This window comes from Diplotaxodon limnothrissa, linkage group LG5 (genome assembly GCF_057381915.1).
Source record: "Diplotaxodon limnothrissa isolate DT_005_m linkage group LG5, D_limnothrissa_male_GT1.1, whole genome shotgun sequence".
Lineage (NCBI taxonomy): Eukaryota > Metazoa > Chordata > Actinopteri > Cichliformes > Cichlidae > Diplotaxodon > Diplotaxodon limnothrissa.
This window is the reverse complement of record NC_140600.1, coordinates 30,602,222-30,625,498: the sequence shown is the minus strand read 5'-3', so window position 1 is coordinate 30,625,498 and position 23,277 is coordinate 30,602,222. Positions and strand designations below refer to the sequence as shown.

The 23,277-nt window shown below is 38.1% G+C and overlaps 2 protein-coding genes across 2 annotated transcripts in view; one reads left to right on the top strand and one right to left on the bottom strand.

The window, feature by feature from the left end:
• The window catches only part of cenpp (centromere protein P), a 116,411-nt gene that overhangs the window by 7,413 nt on the left and 85,721 nt on the right, over positions 1 to 23,277 (top strand). The window contains exon 5 of the mRNA XM_085354512.1: positions 4,766 to 4,862. Coding sequence (XP_085210638.1) covers positions 4,766 to 4,862 — 97 coding nt within the window. The remainder of the gene's footprint in view (positions 1 to 4,765; positions 4,863 to 23,277) is intronic.
• On the bottom strand, positions 6,782 to 16,501 carry ogna (osteoglycin, paralog a). Its single transcript, XM_085354511.1, has 6 exons — positions 16,258 to 16,501; positions 13,387 to 13,450; positions 11,427 to 11,591; positions 10,384 to 10,586; positions 9,901 to 9,993; positions 6,782 to 8,935 (listed from the first exon to the last, which is right to left on the bottom strand). Exons 1-6 carry the CDS (start codon positions 16,411 to 16,413, stop codon positions 8,765 to 8,767), a joined length of 852 nt encoding a protein of 283 aa, XP_085210637.1. The 5' UTR covers positions 16,414 to 16,501; the 3' UTR covers positions 6,782 to 8,764.

The following is a 23,277-nucleotide window of genomic DNA, read 5'->3' as shown; positions in this document are numbered from 1 at the left end:
CAATTCTCTGTGGCCACCCATGTTTTGATAGTATTCACAGTGATATACAGAATCTCTGCAGTTACTCAAGGCTGTAAAAAGTGCTGAAGGTGAGAAAGATGCTGCGGATTGTCATTATTAGCTAATAATGAGTCATTTTGTATCTGTATTGAGAGCAACTTTCAGGCAGGTGAGGTTATGTGTTGGCAGCTGTACAGCAGGTTACAATACAACTGTTTCAGGCTTTTAAGTCAAGTTTAAATAAATTTGCTATGTAATATCTTGGCGTCTTCAAAACCGAGAGGTTTCTTTGTTTTCGGGGGTAACTGATGTGAAACACTGTTGGTGTTCTGCAGTCTGGGATAGATTTAAAGGACTGGATTTAAAGAAGATTACATCAGACAGACTCTTTTATGGATGTTTGTTGTGTGGAGATCCAGGCCAGCTTATTTATGAACTGTTTTTGACTTCTAGCCTCCAGTGGGGGAAACACCGTCAGGCTGTCAGTGCTGTCTGAAGTGCAGTTTAACTTGTCAGACTGATTGTGTCAGGAAATTGTGCACACTGTGTTGAGGTCATTATAGGAGCAGGAGATATTCATCAGATTTGCCTCTCAAAGACAGATTTGTTTTTTCAACAGCTGTTGCTTTAAAGGTGCAGCAACTGTTATGTCACGTGTGCATCTTTTTGTACAAAATGCATCCAGTAATTTGGAGAACTTTGCATTAATCCTGTAAATCCAAGTCATCATCGGTGATGACCCCAACCATATCCTCCCAGTATGGTTTGTTTTTTGTTTTTTCCTTCCAGATCTTACTTGATAGCAAGCTGATTGGATTTACTACCAGTGTACACAGAATATTTTATAGATTATTCAGAAGCAGTAGGACTAAATCAGTCAAACTAGGCATTGGTCCCATTCTCCCTCTCTCTTCCTCTCTCTGTCTTTCTGGTCCTCCTCCATTATATGGCAGGGTGCTGCCATGTTTCCATCAGGTCTGTGTGGAATAACATCATCTGGAAATTTAACCCGGCTGCCGTCTAGCCCCGGGCCCCCATGGAAAACTCTGGAAATCCTTTAACTGAATGTCCCAGTTTCACTCAGACAGACCAAAACAAATACTTTTTTTTGCCATTTCTGTTATGACATACAACACATTATATAGAAGTAGGCATTTTTTTTGCAAACTACCTCTTTAGACAATATATTTCTTGTATAGGTATATTTAAATTACAATTAAGATTAATCACCAAGACAGCTTTCTAAAACCTGTTTTTACCTATATAAGTTATAATAATTTGACAACAGTCATTTAAATGGATCTGTCAGGACTCCCTTATTTGTTTAAAGGTTTATCTTGTTGAAAAAGCATATTCTCAGGGCTTTTAAGAGGTTTCCCAATTAGTTAGGTGATATATTTAGAGGGAAATGTTTGGTGTTATGAATGTATTTCATGGCAGGAGAATGTCTTACCTGAGCCTTTACAATCTGCTACAGGCTGAACCGGCCTCATAAAACAATTTTACTGCTGATTAACTTTGACATAAACAGGCTCAAAACAAATGGTAACAACTTGAAGTCTGCAAATAAAACTTGCAAACTCTCCAGCAATATCTGAACTTATAATTGTATATTTTGTCGATTTTATTCAGGTCAATATGGTGTCTAGAGCAGGGCGATATGACCCAAAATATTTATCACGATATACATTAGAAAATTTGCGATAACGATATAACTGACGATATAATTGACACTAGACAAAACACTTTACAACTCCACAACTTTATTAGTGCAAAAAAAACAAACAAAAAACATCAATGTATTTTCACTTAAACAAGCAGCTTTTATGTGCATTAAAGTATTATAAAAATGTAACAGTGCAAATGCAAATTCCTTGCTCACAGTTTAACCAAAAGGCATTTCCAGTGGAAATTGGCCGACATATCCTCAGCATAACCATATATAATATCCACAAAACTTAAAAAGAGGTTATACACACACAATACAGTAATATTATGTTGAGGCACAGTACGTATCACTCCGCGAGGCTCCTGCCTACGATAGCCGTAATGCTCCGACAATCCATCAAGCGGTGCAGCTCCGTAGCTTAGCAAAGTCGTACTAAATCATTCAACTGGTTTTCGAGCACCGTGTACCACATAAAATCGTTTCGAGGTCAGTAAACACAACCAGAAGGTCCTGAGGATGCGAGGGCTCATGCCAAATCTTTTCAGTCTCCTGAGAAAGAAGAGGCGCTGCTGCGCCTTCTTCACTGTTTTGTTTGTGTGTACTGACCACGTAAGATCCTCAGCCAGATGTACACCAAGGAACCGGAAGCTGCTCACTCTCTCCACAGCAGCGCCGTTGATGGTGATGGGGGTGTGTACTTCTCTGCACCTCCGGAAGTCCACTATCAACTCCTTTGTCTTTGCGACGTTGAGTGTGAGATGGTTGTCTTGACACCAGTTGGTCAGGGCGCTGACCTCCTCCCTGTAGGCCGTCTCATCACCATTGGTGATAAGACCCACCACTGTAGTGTCGTCCGCAAACTTCACAATGATGTTGGAGTTGTTAGTGGCTGTGCAGTCGTAGGTGTAGAGTGAGTATAGGAGAGGGCTCAGTACACACCCCTGTGGAGCACCAGTGTTCAGTGTGAATTATTAGTCAAATGAGTATTTTGTCCACATCATCTTCTTCATGCATGTTGTCTTACTCCAAGCTGTATAGGCTCGAAAGCCTACTACCAATTAAGCATATTAGGTGCTGTGCAACTCTGTAATGAGAAGGGGTGTGGTCTAATGACATCAACACCCTATATCAGGTGTGCATAATTATTAGGCAACTTCCTTTCCTTTGGCAAAATGGGTCAAAAGGACTTGACAGGCTCAGAAAAGTCAAAAATAGTGAGATATCTTGCAGAGGGATGCAGCAGTCTCAAAATTGCAAAGCTTCTGAAGCGTGATCATCGAACAATCAAGCGTTTCAGTCAAAATAGTCAACAGGGTCGCAAGAAGCGTGTGGAAAAACCAAGGCGCAAAATAACTGCCCATGAACTGAGAAAAGTCAAGCGTGCAGCTGCCAAGATGCCACTTGCCACCAGTTTGACCATATTTCAGAGCTGCAACATCACTGGAGTGCCCAAAAGCACAAGGTGTGCAATACTCAGAGACATGGCCAAGGTAAGAAAGGCTGAAAGACGACCACCACTGAACAAGACACACAAGCTGAAACGTCAAGACCGGGCCAAGAAATGTCTCAAGACTGATTTTTCTAAGGTTTTATGGACTGATGAAATGAGAGTGAGTCTTGATGGGCCAGATGGATGGGCCCGTGGCTGGATTGGTAAAGGGCAGAGAGCTCCAGTCCGACTCAGACGCCAGCAAGGTGGAGGTGGAGTACTGGTTTGGGCTGGTATCATCAAAGATGAGCTTGTGGGGCCTTTTCGGGTTGAGGATGGAGTCAAGCTCAACTCCCAGTCCTACTGCCAGTTTCTGGAAGACACCTTCTTCAAGCAGTGGTACAGGAAGAAGTCTGCATCCTTCAAGAAAAACATGATTTTCATGCAGGACAATGCTCCATCACACGCGTCCAAGTACTCCACAGCGTGGCTGGCAAGAAAGGGTATAAAAGAAGAAAAACTAATGACATGGCCTCCTTGTTCACCTGATCTGAACCCCATTGAGAACCTGTGGTCCATCATCAAATGTGAGATTTACAAGGAGGGAAAACAGTACACCTCTCTGAACAGTGTCTGGGAGGCTGTGGTTGCTGCTGCACGCAATGTTGATGGTGAACAGATCAAAACACTGACAGAATCCATGGATGGCAGGCTTTTGAGTGTCCTTGCAAAGAAAGGTGGCTATATTGGTCGCTGATTTGTTTTTGTTTTGTTTTTGAATGTCAGAAATGTATATTTGTGAATGTGGAGATGTTATATTGGTGTCGCTGGTAAAAATAAATAATTGAAATGGGTATATATTTGTTTTTTGTTAAGTTGCCTAATAATTATGCACAGTAATAGTCACCTGCACACACAGATATCCCCCTAAAATAGCTAAAACTAAAAACAAACTAAAAACTACTTCCAAAAACATTCAGCTTTGATATTAATGAGTTTATGGGGTTCATTGAGAACACGGTTGTTGTTCAATAATAAAATTATTCCTCAAAAATACAACTTGCCTAATAATTCTGCACTCCCTGTAATGGCAGTAATGATTTCCAATTGTTGTAACTTGCCTCATTCTCCTCATACCATCAACCAAACAAACCAACCTTACACTCTAAATAAGCTACAAAATTTTCCTGCTCCCCCTTTGACATCACTGCAACCGCTTTCCTCCACCACCACAACCAGCCATCTGTAGGCTGCTGGAGGATATTTACTCTTACATAAAATAAATTTGTATGGAGTGACTATCCTGGTTTATGACCAAATTCCTGTCAAAGCAATAACCATACCATCAAGCTTGTACTGTGTTTTAAGTGCAAACTCTCAAACAATAGCACACTAACATGCATGCACACTTTGAATCAGTATTTCCAGGATACTGTTGAGGATTGTGATAGCTTAAAAAAGTGTTCTTAATGATTTTTGCATTCTGCCTTTGTTGGCCCAGTAAGGGCGAATTGGCATACAAAAATCAAAAGGAGAGAGGTGCACAAGGTCCCTGTTTGGAATCAAACTATGAATGTTAAACTCATGTGGCATGGGCTGGAGCCATTTGGCTACTTGGTGGGGGGCTTAAATAAACTGCTTTAGTGATCTGTGCAATGTAATTTCAGGGTAGAGGAGAGCAGGGATCTTCTGCTATTCTTCAGGACCTTAAGAACTTTTTCAGACAGATGTGATGACCGAAGCAGAACTTTCCAACAATTCCAAGTAAGTGAAAACACACATGCACCAAAATGGATGGTCCGGCAAACTCGCCCTCACAAACCTAACAAATTTAACCACCTGATCTGTACGTCATGAGCTAAGAGTAGCTAATCAGACCCATACATATTGCCAGTAGGCATCCTCCTCTGCTTTTGAGCAGGCTAAGTAGGCCATTGTAGTCGGTAATAAATACAGAGAGATCATGTAGACATCTAGTGGTATTGTGAAGAAGTGCACATAGATTATCTAGTTAAAGAGCGGTTTGGTTAAATGTGAGAGAAATTTAATGGAGACATATGTCTTAAGGTTAAACTTGGTGAATGTACAAAGAATGGCTATGTGGATACCTAGGTGAATCGATATAGGTGGAAAAATGTTCCTGTTGATGATTCATCATTATGGGTCATCCTTTTTATTCTATGTGAGTTGTCTTTTTTCTGTTATCTGATTTTCAGAGAATATTTTTTATAAAGTGTAAATAGTGAAAATACAACACCTCCAAAAAGTGACACTGCAGAGATAGACAATTGAAGAGGAATGAAAAGCGTAGAATACCATGGGTTAATGCAGTAGGTGTGAAGTGGTGCGAGCATGATAATATGAGATATTAGGGTGGGACTTTGTTGAAGAGGTAGCAATGAAATATCAAATAGTACATCAAGCTGCACAAGCAATGTGGAACCTATTCTCCTGTTTACTTGGAGAATGCAAAGTTCTGCCAAGTTGGCTGAGCTGAAGGAGGATTAACCCACATTTTCCATACTGGTCTATGTGTTCCAAACTCTTATTTTGCTTTACTTGCATTTTTTCAGGTCTTGTATGGAAAAACAAATTTCCCGCCATAACTGTTTTGCTGTTATGTATTCCACGCTTTTATGACACACACAGACAAAACATGTACTTGGAGGAATAAACATATAAAAATACAGAAGCAGAGGAGCTGACATACATCTCTGCACAAGAATCCTAAAGTTTTTTCTGGATAGCATTAACAAGGCAGTTTCTGTCGTACACAACAACAGGTATAATTAGCAACATACAATTTCAGTGCTAACTGGGTTTTCGGTATTGTGGATAGGTAGTTGGAAATTTCTCCACACATGCATAAACCAATATCCACATGCTGAGTTCAGCAATTTTTGTTTTGCTGTTTGTGTTTATTGTGCTAGTGGTTTGAAGTAAAAATCGACTTCTGTCTTTCCAGTACTTTATTATGACCAAGAACTTACTATCATTAGCTGGAGCATGCACACTTGTCTAATGTACAAGCTGTTACTTGCCTCGAACACAACATTGTTACTTACCCCTGGTGTTTTCTTCATCCACAGTTCTTTGTATTTGTAGTCAACTCACTGTGAACACTGATTGACGTTGATGGTTGTGCCATCGTTGCAGCTGTCACAAAAGGACTGATTGTCGTTCACTATTATCAGTATCTTCTACTATTCACTTTACTATTGTAATAAATGTGTAATGGACACATAGTAGCTGTCAGCAGCTTGAAAACACCGTTAGAGTGGGCAAAATACATATTTAACATGGTTGTGAATTTTCTAAGTAAATATAGAAATATATTCCTTATATATTCTTTTGACATGAAATTCTCACCAAAAAAATGAAACGTGTTTGTCCCTTTTAGCAGTGATATCAACAAGTAAAAACTCAAGTTCCAAACCAAAACCACTTTATATACGACACCTCTAAAACCCCTTACATAACATCATTCATGTTGTTGTAATATATAATTTATATATTGAAAACAATATTATTTTTCAAAATTAACTGGCATTTCTACAGTAAATTTCTAGTCTAACTAACCACCTAAAGTGCTTTTAAGTGAAGCTTACTCTAATATTGATTTCAAACACATTATATTAAAAAAAAGTTGAACTTTATTAGAATATCTTCAAACATAGCCATGTAACATATTCCTGTACACCACTATCTTATTCACATCAGTAATAATCTCTAAATTAATTTTAATTAATGGTAGGGAAGAGTTGGGAACAAACGTAAGACACTATAGAAGCAAGAGGAGTAACTTTCACATTACTATAATTCATAGATACATTGTTCCCCAGTTCATTTCTGCTGGAGTCTATAAATTAAGAAAACAAAGGTAAGTCACAAAATACTTAAGTCTAATGGAATAATGAAAAGTGCAATTAATCCACACAATAGCAGAACAAAACACACTTTTCACTTAGTTAACGTATTTACACAATATTCTTGTATTTCAAGAAATGTAGTTTTTAATCAGCAAAGAAAAAATATATATCTTAAAGCTACATACAGTTAACGTAAAGAGGAATGTTAACAATGATCACAGATTTGTGGCCAGTTAGGATATTTTTGTTGTTGTTGTTGTTGGGTTGTTGTTTTTTTTTTTTTTGGACATGTGACAATGTTCTATTGAAGATATAGATCTACTAGATATAGATCAGCATGCAGATATCAAGTATTCCTTTTGTATAACTAAAATTACTTCAATCCTGCTTCTTCCCTCCTGTTGTCAGGACTCTAAAATGTCAAGTAATGACTTTCTTAAAGACAAGTAAAGATAGGAACAGCTCACTAGAAAACACATGGATCAAAACAGGGTTGCATGAAGAGTCAGTTTGTGATAAATATGGATCTTCCCATACAGGAACGTGCCAGAGTCCTAGCTTAAACATACAGACCAGACAGCATGAATTATGTCAGTTATCAGCACAAGAATGTTTCGATTTGGCTTTACTAAAAATGTCTAAATATACTTTTTGTACCATAATTTTCATTCAGCTGTGACAATTTAATTGTGAAGAAACTGAATGTGAAACTTTAAAAATAAAACATTATTATAATCACTAATGCATCAATTAAACTGCACTTCAGTCATATATTGAGTGCCCTTTACTCAGAGGTAAATCTGAAAAATCTGCCTTGGGTCCATTCATTTAGATCTATTGTTTTTGATGTAGCATTTTGTTGCTAATTTTAGGTAAAACTTTGAAATGTCAGATTTTGCGTTAAAAGTCAGTTGTTTAGATGAGCAAAAACAGCAAAAATGAAGATGCTTACAGTAAATAACTTGAAATATAAATACATTTTCTTACTGCTCACAATTAGATACAGTCTACTAACAATTTGAAGACATTGGGCTGCAAGAAAGCCTCTTTGTTTGTGACAGCAGGTGTTTCTGTTGTTTCAAGGTCACAAGTAGTTTTGTTTGTTTTGGGATTTTTTTTGTTGTTGTTAAGATTGGTTCATCCATGTAGTAAATCAGCAGGTCAAAATGAAACAACAACTTGGACTGTCAGTGTAGAACTGTTAAAACTGCTGCACTCATTTATAGGATTATAGTAGTTGTAGTAGCATTTTATTACCTGTGAAAAGGGTGCTTTAAGGCTACCAGGAAAGTCCTTGTGGGATTTAAGCCTTAGAAATTGCAACAATCTAACAAATACTGCCACTTCAATGGTTATGCGTGTGCAGGTGTAAAATGTTTCAGTGCACCAAGGGTAATACACCACATTACAGTTATTTTAAAGACATAAGGGATTAAGCCAAGTATACATGACAGCCGGCTTTGACTCTGTTATTTTGATTACAGGTAGAAACACTAATTTTAAATGTGGTTAGACAAACTGGTTGTTTGAAGCATATTGAGATTAATTACACTGATGAAATTTCCTTTACTGCCCACCAGTCAGTAAAAGGCCTTTAGGTGAGTTAATGAACACCTTCAGTCCAGTCAGAGGTTTGATTTTGACCTGATACATGCTGATTGTAGGTTTGCCGAAGTAAAAACGTTGACATCTGTGGGACCAGCTCCACAAATCCAAAATACCATGGTGTCTCCCAGCTCTTTGTTGTGGGAAAACTTCCATCAGCAACAAAGGGAGTACAGTTAAATTTCAGTCTCCTCAACGGTACTTTCCAACAGGCAGTACTTTCATACAGGTGAAGTTGTCGGGGTATTTTGACAGCACCACTGGGTTGCCATCAAGGCGGACCTCATTAAGACTTGGTCGTAGGTAATAGGTGTCATTGGACCTGCAGAAGGTGTCCACATTGACCTCAGTGATGTTGTTGTTCTGGAAGAAAATAAAATAATATTGGTAGAGTCTTTTTTTACACCTCACTTTTAATAAAAATTACAAGTTTTAAATTTAATCTAGAAAAGGGTTGTACCAACGGATATGGATCTTGGAAATCAACAATGGGTAGAGTGATTCCCAAAAGTAACTAATAAAGTCATGCTGTACTTTAATTTTGGCATTCTTACATATGACCAGTACTTGCAACAGAGATCAGTCTGGATGTGAATGTAGGGGTGACCACATTGATCTGTCATCATCTCAGAATGAGAGAAAACAGAAGGAGGGCATTCTAGTCTGACTTTAAATTTGTGTCTAATATAACTGGGGTTGCAGAGACGAGTTCATTCCAAAGCTTTTGAGTCACCGAGTGTGTGTGGATGAAAGGCAAATAAGCTCTTTTTACACATATTAAAAAACATAAAGGCTGATATTCATGTACTTAATGGTCACAAGTTATGACAGGCAACAAAGCTCTCCTGCTGAAATAGCACACATTCAGTCTTTTCATGATGGTAGACAGGGAATTAACTTCCCAGCAGTGTCTCTAAGCAAACCCATGCTCAGTTGTAGGCATGGACACAAACAGCTGCAGACACCACAGACAGTCTTTCCTTTCATAGCTCTTTGAAATTTACACACATGCATAGCAAGTGCATTGTGTGCATCTTGGCAGATGTTCCTGAGTGGGCACGAAAAATTGGTTGGCATGCATCTGCATGGAGCCTCGTGCATACTAGCAAATGCTGGAACTGCACCATTCCTTTAATCCATTTGGCAGTAGTGCTGTTGCATTTGGGCCACACAGTATGCGTTTTTACTGTGGAACTCAGTACAGTAGGCCCCTATGGAGAAGTTTATCAAACCCTACTCTAGAACACAAGTTGTGTACCAATTTGATGATGTCACTGGTGACCAAAATCAATGTATTTTTATATACAATGTTAATAAAACATAGAAACCTGAAGATGTAAGATCCGAACACTCTCTGGGATGTATGGAACAGCCTCCAGCATGTTGTCGGACAGGTACAGGTTAACCAGCTTGGTGAGTTTCTGTTGGAAACAAAAAAAGATTTGGAGAAAGAAAGTTGGACTGCCAAGACACATCAACTTTAGTAGTTGGTTGTACTAACACTGTGTTGAATTGATGGTGTACTGTATATAAAGATAATACCTTGTCATAATTCTCTGGTAACATTTTGAGAAATTCAAGCATTGATATTCATCTCACCTGGAAAGTATAGTATCTTGGAGCATTTATACAATTAGGTGGTTAACAAGATTATTTACCCTTTCAGGAGCATGTAAAATATTTGCGATCACTGCTAAGGACAGTTGACATGGCTCATTGTCAGTTTGTATGTTTTAGTAAAACTTTTTAGATTTTTTATCTCCAAATCAGTCACCAGAGTTGGTTGTTTGTTCGTAGAGGTCATGATGTACCTTGAAAGCATTAGCCTTCACTCCTTTGGTTTTGAGTTTGTTGTAGTTGGCATTGAAAGATGTGAGTTTGGCAGGGAGTGCAGGAAGTTTGACCAGCTGATTCTCAGCCAGAGACAATTCCTCCAGGAGGGTTAGCTTGGAGAAGGCTCCATCTTCAATCTCGGAGATCAAATTCCCTGTCAGGTCGATCCTCTTTAAAGTCACTGTTGATAGGTGAGGGTTTTAAAAAAAAAAAAAGAAACAAAGAAGTTGTGCTACTTTCATCAATTACAGAAAAGTGAACATGCAGTTGATACATATGACTAAAAGCTAAGTCATACAGTACAAATAATGACTTATCATGTCCCTTGGTTAGTATAGATAATAGTTGACTGTTTACAATGAAGAAGATATCTGTGCTGCAAAGGGCAAGATATGCAAACTCTGATTTACAAGGTTGAAATTTTTGCACTAGATTAATAATTTTTCCTACTGGTGGGTGATGGGATCTTTTAAATCTCCTCTCCCAGGACCCCCAAAATTTCAAATCCTACTCTTATCAACAAAATCTTCATCCTTTGTCTTAACCATTTGTCCAAGTATGGGCACTGGAGTATGTCTCAGGAGAAGGCAAGAGGCAGGGTACACCCTGGGCAGTTGATCACAGGGGCAATACATAGAGACAGACTACCATAAATTTACACTAGGACTATTAGATTAACAGATGTTTACCCCATGGAGGTCAGACATTTAAATATCTGACTGTTGTGACACAAACAACGTAAAGAATTATTAAGAACAAGCAATTATAACTTAAGAAGTATGTCTTTGGCTTGTGGGGGAAACCAGAGCACTCAAATGAAACCCATACAAGCACAGAAAATACAGTGCCCCAGCACTTAACATAATATCCTGTTGTGAATCTGTGTCCAACAACTGACTACGTCCCATTAAAAAACAAATAAATATATATATTTTTTTAATTGCTGAATGTTAAGCAGAAACTTGAGTTTTGAACAGATGGATTAATCAACAAACTCTGGAGTAACCATGTTAAGACTTACCAATTTGAGCAAAGTCTTTGTTTTTGATCTTTCTTATTTTGTTGAAGCGTGCATACAGATAGGCTGTTTCTTTAGGTAGTGTGGGAATGGAGGTCATGTCTGGACTGACCTCCTCACAGTACACCGAGCCAGTCAGACACACACACAGCAGACAGGTGGGAAGGTCTGCAACACAAAGGCATCCATAAAAACCAAGGCGCCTTCAAAGTCCATATGGCCTTACTACATTTAAGCCATAAGTAATTGCTTTTTTTTGCAACTAAGTGATCAATTTTAATGGTATTGTTTTTACCTAAGACAAAAAACGTCCAAACCTTTTCAGTTTCAGAACCCAAACAATTCTGTCAAACCATATATTTTTTACTTGTGTAGTCTATAATGTCTTAATTTCTTTTTTCTACTTTAACCAGTAACTCTGTTTATGAGGCAAGGTAGTAAATTCTTCCTTGCTGTGTTCAAAACACAGCACTGATCTATCTATCTATCTATCTATCTATCTATCTATCTATCTATCTATCTATCTATCTATCTATCTATCTATCTCTCTCTCTCTCTCTCTCTCTCTCTCTCTCTCTCTCTCTCTCTCTCTCTCTCTCTCTCTCTCTCTCTCTCTCTCTCTCTCTCTCTCTCTCTAATATATACATATATAAGAGAGAGAGAGTGCGTGATGGGATCTTTTAAATCTCCTCTCCCAGGACCCCCAAAATTTCAAATCCTACTTTATCAACAAAATCTTCATCCTTTGTCTTAACCATTTGTCCAAGTATGGGCACTGGAGTATGTCTCAGGAGAAGGCAAGAGGCAGGGTACACCCTGGGCAGTTGATCACAGGGGCAATACATAGAGACAGACTACCATAAATTTACACTAGGACTATTAGATTAACAGATGTTTACCCCATGGAGGTCAGACATTTAAATATCTGACTGTTGTGACACAAACAACGTAAAGAATTATTAAGAACAAGCAATTATAACTTAAGAAGTATGTCTTTGGCTTGTGGAGGAAACCAGAGCACTCAAATGAAACCCATACAAGCACAGAAAATACAGTGCCCCAGCACTCTCTCTCTCTCTCTCTTACACACACACATATATATATATATATGAGAGAGAGAGAGATAATATCTTTTTTTTTGTATCTTCAGTTCCACGGTAAAGGCCTTTATTTAACCTTTATTTTTAAATGTACATTACAAATAAGTTTATCTGGGCTATACAGTTTCCATCAGTAGTCTTTAGTAGTACAAGTAGTAGTAGTAGTATTTAGCGTAGTTTATTGTAGTCACTAAAGTCTCTTTTCAATGTCAGTCCTTGGTAAACACAAGTAAGCAGCAATAATCTGTTAAGGCATTTAGTTTTATATTTAGTTTAGTTTTGTTTTCCCACAAGTGTAAATATGAAGCAGTGTCAGAAATTTAGGATATTCATCTCACAATGTGAGTGGTGTTTAAATTTTGTTCCAGGTGTCCTTTCAGGTTAGATGGACAACTTTGAACTTCTCTTACTATGCACAATAGGACTGCTGTTTTGGAGCCAAGGCCAAAGATACTGTTTTAATTCTTTTGTGTTCTTTCACATTCCAAAATCTCACAGTGTATACCCAACTTAATAGGTATTAAACCCTTACAAAAACCTAAGCTGTTTGAGATACTCAAAGGATTTATTGTTATGAACACTATGAATTGCATCAAGGTATTGTTATCCACCTCAGCATTATGGAGTTCCTTGCCAGCATGTGCTCGTGATTTCAAACAACCAAAGGCGAAAGCTTGAATGTTAACCCAGACAAAAGGACCTTGATCTGGTTCATACTCTTGGTGTAGTTCGTAATCTTGGTCCAAGGAATGTTCATTGTTCGTCGACTTTAACAATACTATGAAGGTCTAAGAAAGATCAAATCTGAGATGCATTTTCTTGTGTGTGACATTAGATGCAGGTAGAGTAGGTCTTTCTCTTACCAGCGGCATCTGCTTCCGCTGTAATTGGGTTGTCATCAGGTTCATCAGCAGGAGGCAGCGCCCTCTGCAGGAGAAAACATGGCCTGTTCATATAACGGCCAGATCATTGGCTAGAGCAAAACATCAACACTGCTAGGGTTAGGTCAGTTTGGAAAAATGCTTAAATATTACAGTATATCAAATTTGAGGTAGGAACCAAATAAATGTTATACAACACTGTAAAAGTATATGCATTGCCTTGTGCTTGGCTCAACTTGCAGCAGCTAGCTATAAGAGATTCATGAGCCTGAGCTTTTCATCAGCTGTTAGTTATACAGGGTCGCTGTGTACTTAACTTTGACATAATGAGACTGTAAACATTACAGCTGCCTGTTTTGGTAGGTTCATATTGCAAAAAGTGCAAGTAAGAAGATGAACCAGTATGTCTAGTTTCATTTACAGCTCTTTGAGGGTTTAGTAACACTGCAACACTGTAGATCAAGGAACCAGAAGCCAGAATTTTTCAACTCAGGCCAGTTATCATGGTCTACAGCAGGGGTGTCAAACTCAAATACACAGTGGGCCAAAACTCAAAACTGGAACAAAGTCGCGAGCTAACGTTAATATTCATTGAAATGTATTTAATCCTCCAGATATAAGAATGAATCTTTTCTTATGGACACAGTTCAACACCATAGTTAGCTGAGGCCAACAGGAATGTGGATATTGTGTTCTCCTTTTGCCTTTGTAGGTCTCCTTCAGGTAATCTGGCTACTCTCAGTCCAGACATTTACATGTAAGGTTAAATGGGGTAAACTGCCTGTGGATGTAAGACACATGAAGTGCTTAGAATAAAGCGCTGTATGCGTATATGGGTAAATGTAAGTTGTAGTGTAGAGAACTTTGAGCTGTCAGTAAGACAAGAAAAAAGCTATAGTAATTCCAGTCTGTTTGTGGGAATGTGGGGAATTTATTGTCCGAAGTTGCTGGCTCTGATGTATGATACTGTTCATATATGGTCAGAACTTGTCTTCTGAAGTACTCCCAGTGACTGAGATAGTGACCAACCAGGGTTTGTGAACTGAAACCTGGGTAATATTGTAGTGCTGCAACTTGAAAACTAAAGAGAATTAGGTAGGTGGGTTTTGTGCATTCTTAAGGGCATTTCATGGTGCATGGAAACCACATATTGGACAAATCCCATGATAGAAAAAAATTATGTGAGGTTTTCAAAATGAAGAAACTCCTCTTTTTGGATTTTTGGAGATTTTCTATGTGAGCATGCTTATACTAAGAACACGACCGAAGATGGAGAACTATACAGTACCTATAAAGCACAAAACTCAAATTTAAGTTATATGGACCCATATGGCTACGCAGATGAAGAAACGATATGTTAGTTTTTAGCGTTAAAAAAAGTCTAGGTATGTTTTGAGATTTGAGGCAGTGGACCTACCCTAATTTAACATAAACATAAAAGGCAATTGGAAAACCACAAATCTGGAATAATTCAAAAGGTCTTTGGCCATTTGCTGTGTGATTGTTTGAAAGTGTCTTATAAGGTGATGGAACAAAGCAATATGCTGCTGGAGGTTACTGCAAAGAAAAAAAATATGCTAGCTTTCTTCATCTAGTTATACAACAAAAGAACTTGTGACATGGCTGACCGTTTTTAGTTTGAGTTATATTTCATTCTTCTAGCTGAGTGAAGACGAAGGTGCCTCAAAAAAGCATGTTTGCAAACATTAAGCATTAGAGAAGGAAACTAGAATACTGGTACATAACTCATAAACAAATAGCATCATTATTGAATAACCTTGAGCAAAATACGGGCTCTGTTCCTACTGCTGAGTCCCTAAACCAACTGACCTGGTCTCGAGCCAGTTGAAAGAAAGAAGAGCTTTGCACATTGTGGATTAAAAAGTTAACATAATAACCTTTTGGTAAATAGCTAATTGTAGCAGCACCAATAGGTATAAGGTCTGTCACTGAAAAATGAAAAGCAGCTGGTATTCAAACTGAAGTTATGGTTCCATAGCTGTATTGTGTTGTCACACTCCACATTTGTCTCACTCTCTCTCTCCCTGTGGATTGTTTGTGGGTTTTTCTCTTCCTTCAAGTGTTTTCTGAAGGAGAAATCAGACCAGATTTTGGTTTTATTCCATCCAAATATTTCTTAAGGGGGTTAGTGTGGTTAGAACAGGGTTAATGTGGTCGACCCAGGGTTGTGTTTTGGTAAGACTCCACAGAAATGGGTTGTGTATGTGTGTTGGAGCTGTGAGCTTAATGGATTATCTGTTAGAAGAGGAGGACAGTGAAATGAAGTGCTAACAGATGCTGCCATTACCAAGTAGCAGAAAGTGGATTATCAACTAAACCATGAAGTGGATTAATTATTGCTTGTGTAATGTAGTAGAATTAATTGATTTTGAATGTGCCCAGCTATTAAGCAAACCTTCTTTCTCCCTCTTTGTAAAGCATTGCTCAAATTGCTTTTTCATTTTTCCAACCTGCTCTCAATAAAGTTTTCTGGTTTTGTCTGGTTTCACTGCAGTCTTGAAACTATGCCTCTTATTCATTAAGAATAAGAATATTATCCTTGTGCCTTTGATTTACCTCAATATGCATGCCTGGTCATTATTGGAATTATTTATCTTTGGTGTGTCAAAATAACCACCTTTTGTCATTATTTAACACTGTGACAAATGTAAAAAATGATCTTCTAAGTTAATGCTGTCAAAACAAACTTTTTAATATCTTGATTAAAAAAAATGACAAAACTTTAACAAATTAAAAAAAGGCTAGAAAAATAAAAGAAAACACCAAAAATAGTAGATATAATCCCATAAATCCATCCCAAAGAAATAATAATACAAATAATAAAGTTCTCACCCTAGCCCTCCTTGATTTTAAATAGTCACTGAAGTATCCATTCAGTTGACTGCCAGCTAGAGATCCTGGTATCAGCTGTGAGTCGTGGTCGAAAGTCCTGGCTGAGGCTGCCACCAGCCATGGCACCAGCATACAGGTGAAAAAGAGCGTCTTCATGCTGTCCAAAACAGTGTGATGCAGACACACCAGCTCGCCTTAAAGTCTGAGTTTGGGTCAGCAGCTGCTTTTTGCCACAAGCCCCTGGTTGAATGTGTCAAATGACTCTATTTAAAGGCTGAACCAGTAGCTTTCAGCAGACTCTTAAAGCAGAGTTTATAGAGCGCAGCACTTAACCCTTTCCTGACCACCCACCATCCATCTGCTGAGAGACAGACTTGGACACAGACAGGATGTACAGTGAGAAGCGCACACACCAAAATGAGGCACATATGGAAAATGATGAGAAAGAATAAAGTGTCCATTTTTCTCCTAAATGTCCCTAAGTGTGTACAGGAAAAAAATATGCAGAGAAAGCAGAAAAACCGAAAGTTGACAACCAAAGTGTGAGTGTTTTTTGTCAGAAGGAATGTCTGTGGTCTCTGCCCAGCCACTCTGTAATGACTTATAATAACCAACCTATCTTTCATTAGGCTGGATCAGTGTTTTTCTTCTTCTCCTACTATGTTATTCTCTTAGCCGTTGGTCAGACAATTCATTTAACAGCCATCAAGTAAGCACTTCTTATAGGCTGGGATTTACCAATATTCATGTTTTCTTTCTGGACAGCTCTCTCAGTAACTAATGTTTCAGGCTGGAACTGCTTTTAGTTAGTTATATCATCATTTTAAAATTATTAACAAAAAATGATCTGCTCTCTGCTGATATGAAGCCATAACAATCATCTACACAGTTCTATAGATAGAACTTACTTTTTTAATTAATGATGATTAGGGGCTGCCGAGGGACGTAACAGTCTTCTTTAAGATTCACATTAAATTTTTGGAAGAATGCTGCTTGATTCAAGCAGCCATTGCAAGTGATAGTCATGGCACTCAGTCTTGAATTAAAATCTGTGGCTGATGATGATGATGATGATGATGATGATGATGATGATGGGAAACCGTCAATGGTGGAAAAAAAGATTTTTAAAGCCTTATTAAGTCAGCAAATTATAAGTGGCTTTTGGCAGATTTGACTGATAATTCTATACATGCAGTCCTTATGTCTCCATGACCACTGAAATTAAAGGTCATTTATGTCATTCTTTAAATTAACTACCAAAATGAGTGCCCAGAGACTTGCTTCTCAAAGGACTTTAAGCATCTGCTCAGTGTTTTTTGTATTTAATTTTTTCCCCCTCTAGCATTATTGTATAATACCTAAAAGCAAATATTGGTTTACTTAAGGACTGTCTTGTCAGATCCCGTTAAGGATGTCCTGTGGGCACCTTACCCACTTTTAATCTTGTATAAGTTAGGGTGTAATGATTATTCAAATTCATGGTTCGCTTCATGCCCTAGTTGGGCCACAATTTTGGCTTTTGATGTTTCGGTCACTGTTTAAAACTTAAACTGTAATACTTATAGTGAAACCATATGACATTTGTGTGTGACATTTCCACATGTGACATTTCCAGTTGCCTGAAGCTACTGTAGAGGCTCATAGTCTAACATGTTACTGATACACTTTATGATGATTTTTTTTTTTACCTTCATTTGTTATCCTGTTTGTGAAATTACGGGAGTAATATCTGAGAAGCAATTCTTTACTTTGGATATGATGTAGCATAAACAGCTGTGCACAGACTATGTCTTCATCTCCCTTGAAGTCATTGTGCGTTTTTCATAGACTTGACTTATTGTAGAATCATTCAAGATGGTAAGCATACTAGCCTTTGATGTTATTTTATGAAGTTTTAAAGCAGTGCAAGTGTTAAAAAAGTGTTCTGTCAGAACCACTGTCCTACTGTTGCTGACCAAAGGCGCTTTATCAGTTAAACTGAGGACTCGTGACTGGGTGAGCCTGAGCCCAGGACAGTCCCTCCAGCAGGAGCATTTGGTTTCTTTATTTCTTCCTTCCTGATGTTGGGGTGTCTTGAATGAAAATGTTGTTCAGATGTTCAAATGCTTCTCTTCTTTGAACGTTTTAGTTTGAGTCCTGCTTTCTGATGTGTAAGATTTGTGTTGGGACTTCTCATTTATATAGTTTTTGGTTGCATTTAGGTCTTAAGTTCTTGGGTACATATGTTCAAAAGTGGTGTGGGAGGACACTAGATATTATTTGTATAAAAAATTATAATATTTTTATGGTGCCTAAATGGCATTGAGGCATTTAGAGGCATTTCATTCAACAATTTAAATCACAGGCTGACTGACCAGTAGATTAAACAGACTGTTATAGCAAGGAATCATTTGTATCAAAGGTAAAGTAAAACTTCTGGTCTTGCAAGCAGTTTCCTGTAAAGACAGTCCAATACAAACCTTACCATGCAACTGTAAACAATAAAATGCTTGCAATTGATGATTAAATTTCTTGTATTTTTGCCTTAAAACCCAGTATGATTTGTATAAGTTAACTGCAGTCCATCCAAATGCATGTAATAGGTAAGCTTAGGTATGACATCAGATTTGATGTATTTGGATATTAGCTGTTGGATGGTTAATAGAGTAACATCATAGCAGCAGTCACATTTTACTTGGTCGCAAGACCATTACAACAGCTGACTTTGAACCTCTCTCACTGTTATCGATATGTTTCCCTTACATTGGTCATGTTGACATAAGAACAGCCTAATGTCACACAGAGTTCAGTTTTAGCCCTCTTGAAGACCGTATTCAGAGCAGTCTGTTGCCTGACATAACTGGGGGGGGAGGGTGTGAACCATGTTTAAGGCCAAAGCACTTTGCTGTAAGACAATAAATTGACACAGGTTTAGAGTTGGTGCCTCAAGTTAAGGAGTTCAAGTATGCAAATTAATTATTTATCATTTAAAATTTTTGCCAAGCAGTAAAACTTAAGGCAAAATGTGAATGTGTTCTTGTTTTCTGGTTGATGAGAGAAAAGTGGGCACAGCAAATGCTAACATAAAACAAGGATCTATACACTCAGCATACTGGTCATATCTCAGCTGTTCATCATTTTAATCAATACACCTCTTTATTTTAGCATCAGTCGGACCTCCACAGGCTTGTGTTTTAAAAGTGTAATAAAGTACTTAATTGGCAATAAGACATCAATAAATAACAGCTAATATGGTAAACATGAAAAATGTCACAAATAAATTAAAAGCAGAATTGCTGGGAAATGAACAAAAAAGGAAAAACCTATGGGAGTATTTTCCAAAGCAGAAAGGCCAAGAGATTCTTAGTAATAAAACCAGAGAGACTCTCAGGCTATTTAACAGCTGTTGAGGTCCAGCTGTTCTTGTCAGAGAAATCACAGAAATGTTGGACTTGTCCAGAGCAGTTCTTAAGAAATTTATTTTGTGTGTGTCTGTGTGTTTTTCATAAAAAAAAATTGAAATTAAAATGCTCTATAAAAGGCAGTACTTCTCTATAAACAAGTAAAGCTGAAGAGAAATGACTGAAGTGTAAGAGGAAAATGGTTAAATAGGAAACATCTGACCATCTCAGCCTTCAAGAGTAGAGAAAAAAGAAGGGGGCCCAGATATAAACATCCAAGGAACATGAGCCCAGACTGTTACAGGTGTGTTAGCAATTATGAACACCTTTAAACTTTTATGACTCTGGGAAGAGGGCCAGCAACTAGAGAATGTTTTTACTGTCACTAATTTTCTATACCACAGTTGGGCTGTCAGGGTGTTTCACTGGTATTTCACTCCACAACAAAGGAAGTCACTGGGGAAAGCCACCCACAATAACACACTAAACGCACATTATTCCCGCCGTGTTGGGAATGTTCCTGTCACGCTCAATCTGTTTGTGAACATGAATAAACCTTTTTAAAGCCATTGAATTCTTGTGTACCACTGCAGAAACACGAACACAGAAAATAATTCCTGTGTTGATTGACCTGGTGGATGACTAAATGAAAGCGAAAGGGTTGTAAACTCAGCCTTGAGAGTTGGACAAGAGAGAAAGATTTTATTCTCTTAACTAGCAACACCATTTTTTTGAGACTGTACTGGACTTGGTCTAAGTGTCTGAAATCAAATTTAACAACAGTCACCCAGTCATGTTCTGTGCACGCTAAAGACGCCCAGTGGGGTTTTCTTGTAAACAGCCAAAGATGTTTACATCCAACATTTCTCAGAACATGTGGGGTGTATCTTCTGAGGTTTACCTAACATATTGAAAACATTTACTTCCTCATAAAACTCTGGGAAAGCTAATTTTTTAAATGGTTTGCATCGTTCACGTATGCAGCTAAATTCCCTATACTTTTGCTTACTCTTCTGAAAGCTCTCTCCATTTTTGTTCTGTCTCTATAAAACAGCTGAATTTGAATCAATTCAAATTCAAGCCAATATGTTCTGTGATCTGCTGCCATGGTTATTAGGATGGTAAATAGTTTTCCAGCTGAGAGCAAAATCTTCTAAATGCAACCACAAATATGCCTATTTGATACCTTTTTAGATCGCCGTGCAACCTTTAATTATAACAGTAGTAGTATATTAAGGCATTCTTGAATGCTGAAATGAATGGCACTGTTGCTAGGTGCATCTCTTTGTTAAATGGTAGTTGGAGCAGGATGAGTATTATGCTGCATACAATCCAGTACAGACCATACAAATTTTTTTTTTCTGTTTTAATAATTTATTAATTTGTATAATTCACATAACAATTTAATAGTCCCCCCCCCCCTTTTTTTTAAAAATCACTTTTCCAGCTTGTCCCCCCCCCCCGTTTCAGGCTGCTGTCTTCTGCCAGCTGTGGTCAATGTGACGGTGAGCTGAGTTTTAGGGTGACAGGTGTAAGTGAGCGATAAGTAATGGCAGGCTGAGGCCAACCCAGTCAAAACAATACGCATGAGTAAATGTACTCTACACACAGACGCCCATTTCACTGAAGAGTATCTTTCGACACGGTGGACCACCTGGCTAGGCATTATGTAGCCTTGGTCTGCATGGGTCTGGCTGACTATTGACATGGTGTATTAACCCACCACTAAGATCCATGTGCTGTGGTAGTGACATAGCCACCTGCTAGCTCTGGGCTGCCGCCAGCAACTGGAAAACTGACAGTGAGGCTTTTTATTTTAGCTCTGAGACTTCTTACGTAACAAATGTTTCATGTTTTGCAAGTTAATAATTAACACAAATATACTACTTGAGTTTTCTAATTAGGCTTCTTGTCAAACTAAATAAAGATGAATCAAACTAACGTTCAGAAAATTCTCAGCCCACTCTACATCTCTACAGAGCATTTTACCTTTATATACTATATAGTTGTGATTTTACACATCTACTGATGGTTCATTCAGCTAGTGATATTATTAATAATTAATCAGAACAGTGTCTGAGATATGCATGAGTCTGTATGAGCTTATAGCATCACAACATTCCTTATGTTACCTCAAAATAATCCCAAAGAAGTTATATAGATTTACAATTTAGGAATACAAGATCAGCACTTCTGTCTTACCAGCCTTTAGTTGTACTGTGAATGTGCTACTTGTTGGTTGGAAGTAAGATTTTCTATAAAAACAGGAAGACTAGTGCTCATGCCTCAGAAGACAAACTCAAAAAATAAATGTGTATAAAATATTGATCACGATAGTACACATATACTGGTCACAAACAGTCAATTAACATGCTCTAATGATGATTAGATATCATGCCAAGATAGTATATAATGTCTGAGCATAAATTTCCAGGACTTTGTCCATAAATATTTATGCTCTCTCCCCCTTCAAGAGCATCTTCTAGTACAATTTTCACCCTCTTACAGAACAGCTGCTATATTCAGATAGCTTTACTTTGCCTTATGAGATTAAACTTAAACTTGTGTAGAGAGCATTATCTGCTGCTAAAATGACCAACTGCTAGGTGTACTGGCTACAACCCAAAGACTAAAAAGGTATTTTCAGTTTAACTTGAAAGTGATATATCGGTCAGTTGAGTGATGAGACAAAGGCTGGCATTTTAATTATTTTTCTTGTACTTTGACTGTGAATTTGTCCCAAAAAGTAGAACTGTCATCATGGAGTCCTGAGTTATCTTAGAGAGAAGATTTATTGGAAACGACCTGAATTCTGATGCAATAAATCATGTGCTGCCATATTTAAATTTTAGTTCCCCCAAACTGGATAGATGGATGGAAGGACTGACCAATTTACTGACGCTTCAAGATATTGCTAATACTTCATATTTTTCTATGAAGGATGGTCAGTTTTGATTTTCTCACTCGTATATTTGATTGTGTAGTGCAGGGGTCAGCAACCCTGGGCACGCGTGCCACAGCTGGCACATGAAGGGTTAACTGATGGCACGACCATAGCTGGACTGGCCATTGGGCATACCGGTGATGGTGATTTTTCGTTTTCATGGGCCAATGTTTTTGTTGTTGTTGTTTTTGTAATGTATAAACAATGAAAGGTGGTGGATTGTCCAGATGCTGGCCGTTGTGTAAAAAATTGATGGTGGCTGTGGCGGAGCTTTCACAGAGGCCAGCAGGTGGATGAGGGAAAGGGGAGGCAGGAGGAGGAGCGACCCGAGGCGGCCACCGGTCCGAGTGTCAGGTGAACTTCAGGTAAGAAGTTATGACCTGCAGTTTAGTTTAAGTGGAGTTTATTTTCGATGTGTTGACTTTTTACAGTCAGTTAAAACAACTCGTACTGCGTTCTAGCTGGCATGACAGTGTTTCTATACAGCCAACGGCTGGGCGGGTGCTATAATGTTACTGATAGTGAACTTTATTTCATTCATAAGGTTAGTTAGTAGAGTTGCCGACCATCCGGTAAAAAATGGAATCGTCCCGTATTCAGAGAAAATATTACGCATTTCGTATTGAGCTGAAAAGGAACACAGTTTGTCCCGTACTTCATCTAGAATGGAAAAAGACACAAAGCTGGACTTATTCT

Excerpts from the sequence above, each read along its gene's own strand:
- ogna (XM_085354511.1), bottom strand. The coding sequence starts at position 16,413 with ATGAAGACGCTCTTTTTCACCTGTATGCTGGTGCCATGGCTGGTGGCA. Across the intron at positions 13,451-16,257 it reads TAAAATCAAGGAGGGCTAGG|AGGGCGCTGCCTCCTGCTGA; the intron begins GTGAGAACTTTA and ends TTTCTCCTGCAG. Across the intron at positions 11,592-13,386 it reads AGCGGAAGCAGATGCCGCTG|ACCTTCCCACCTGTCTGCTG; the intron begins GTAAGAGAAAGA and ends TTTGTGTTGCAG.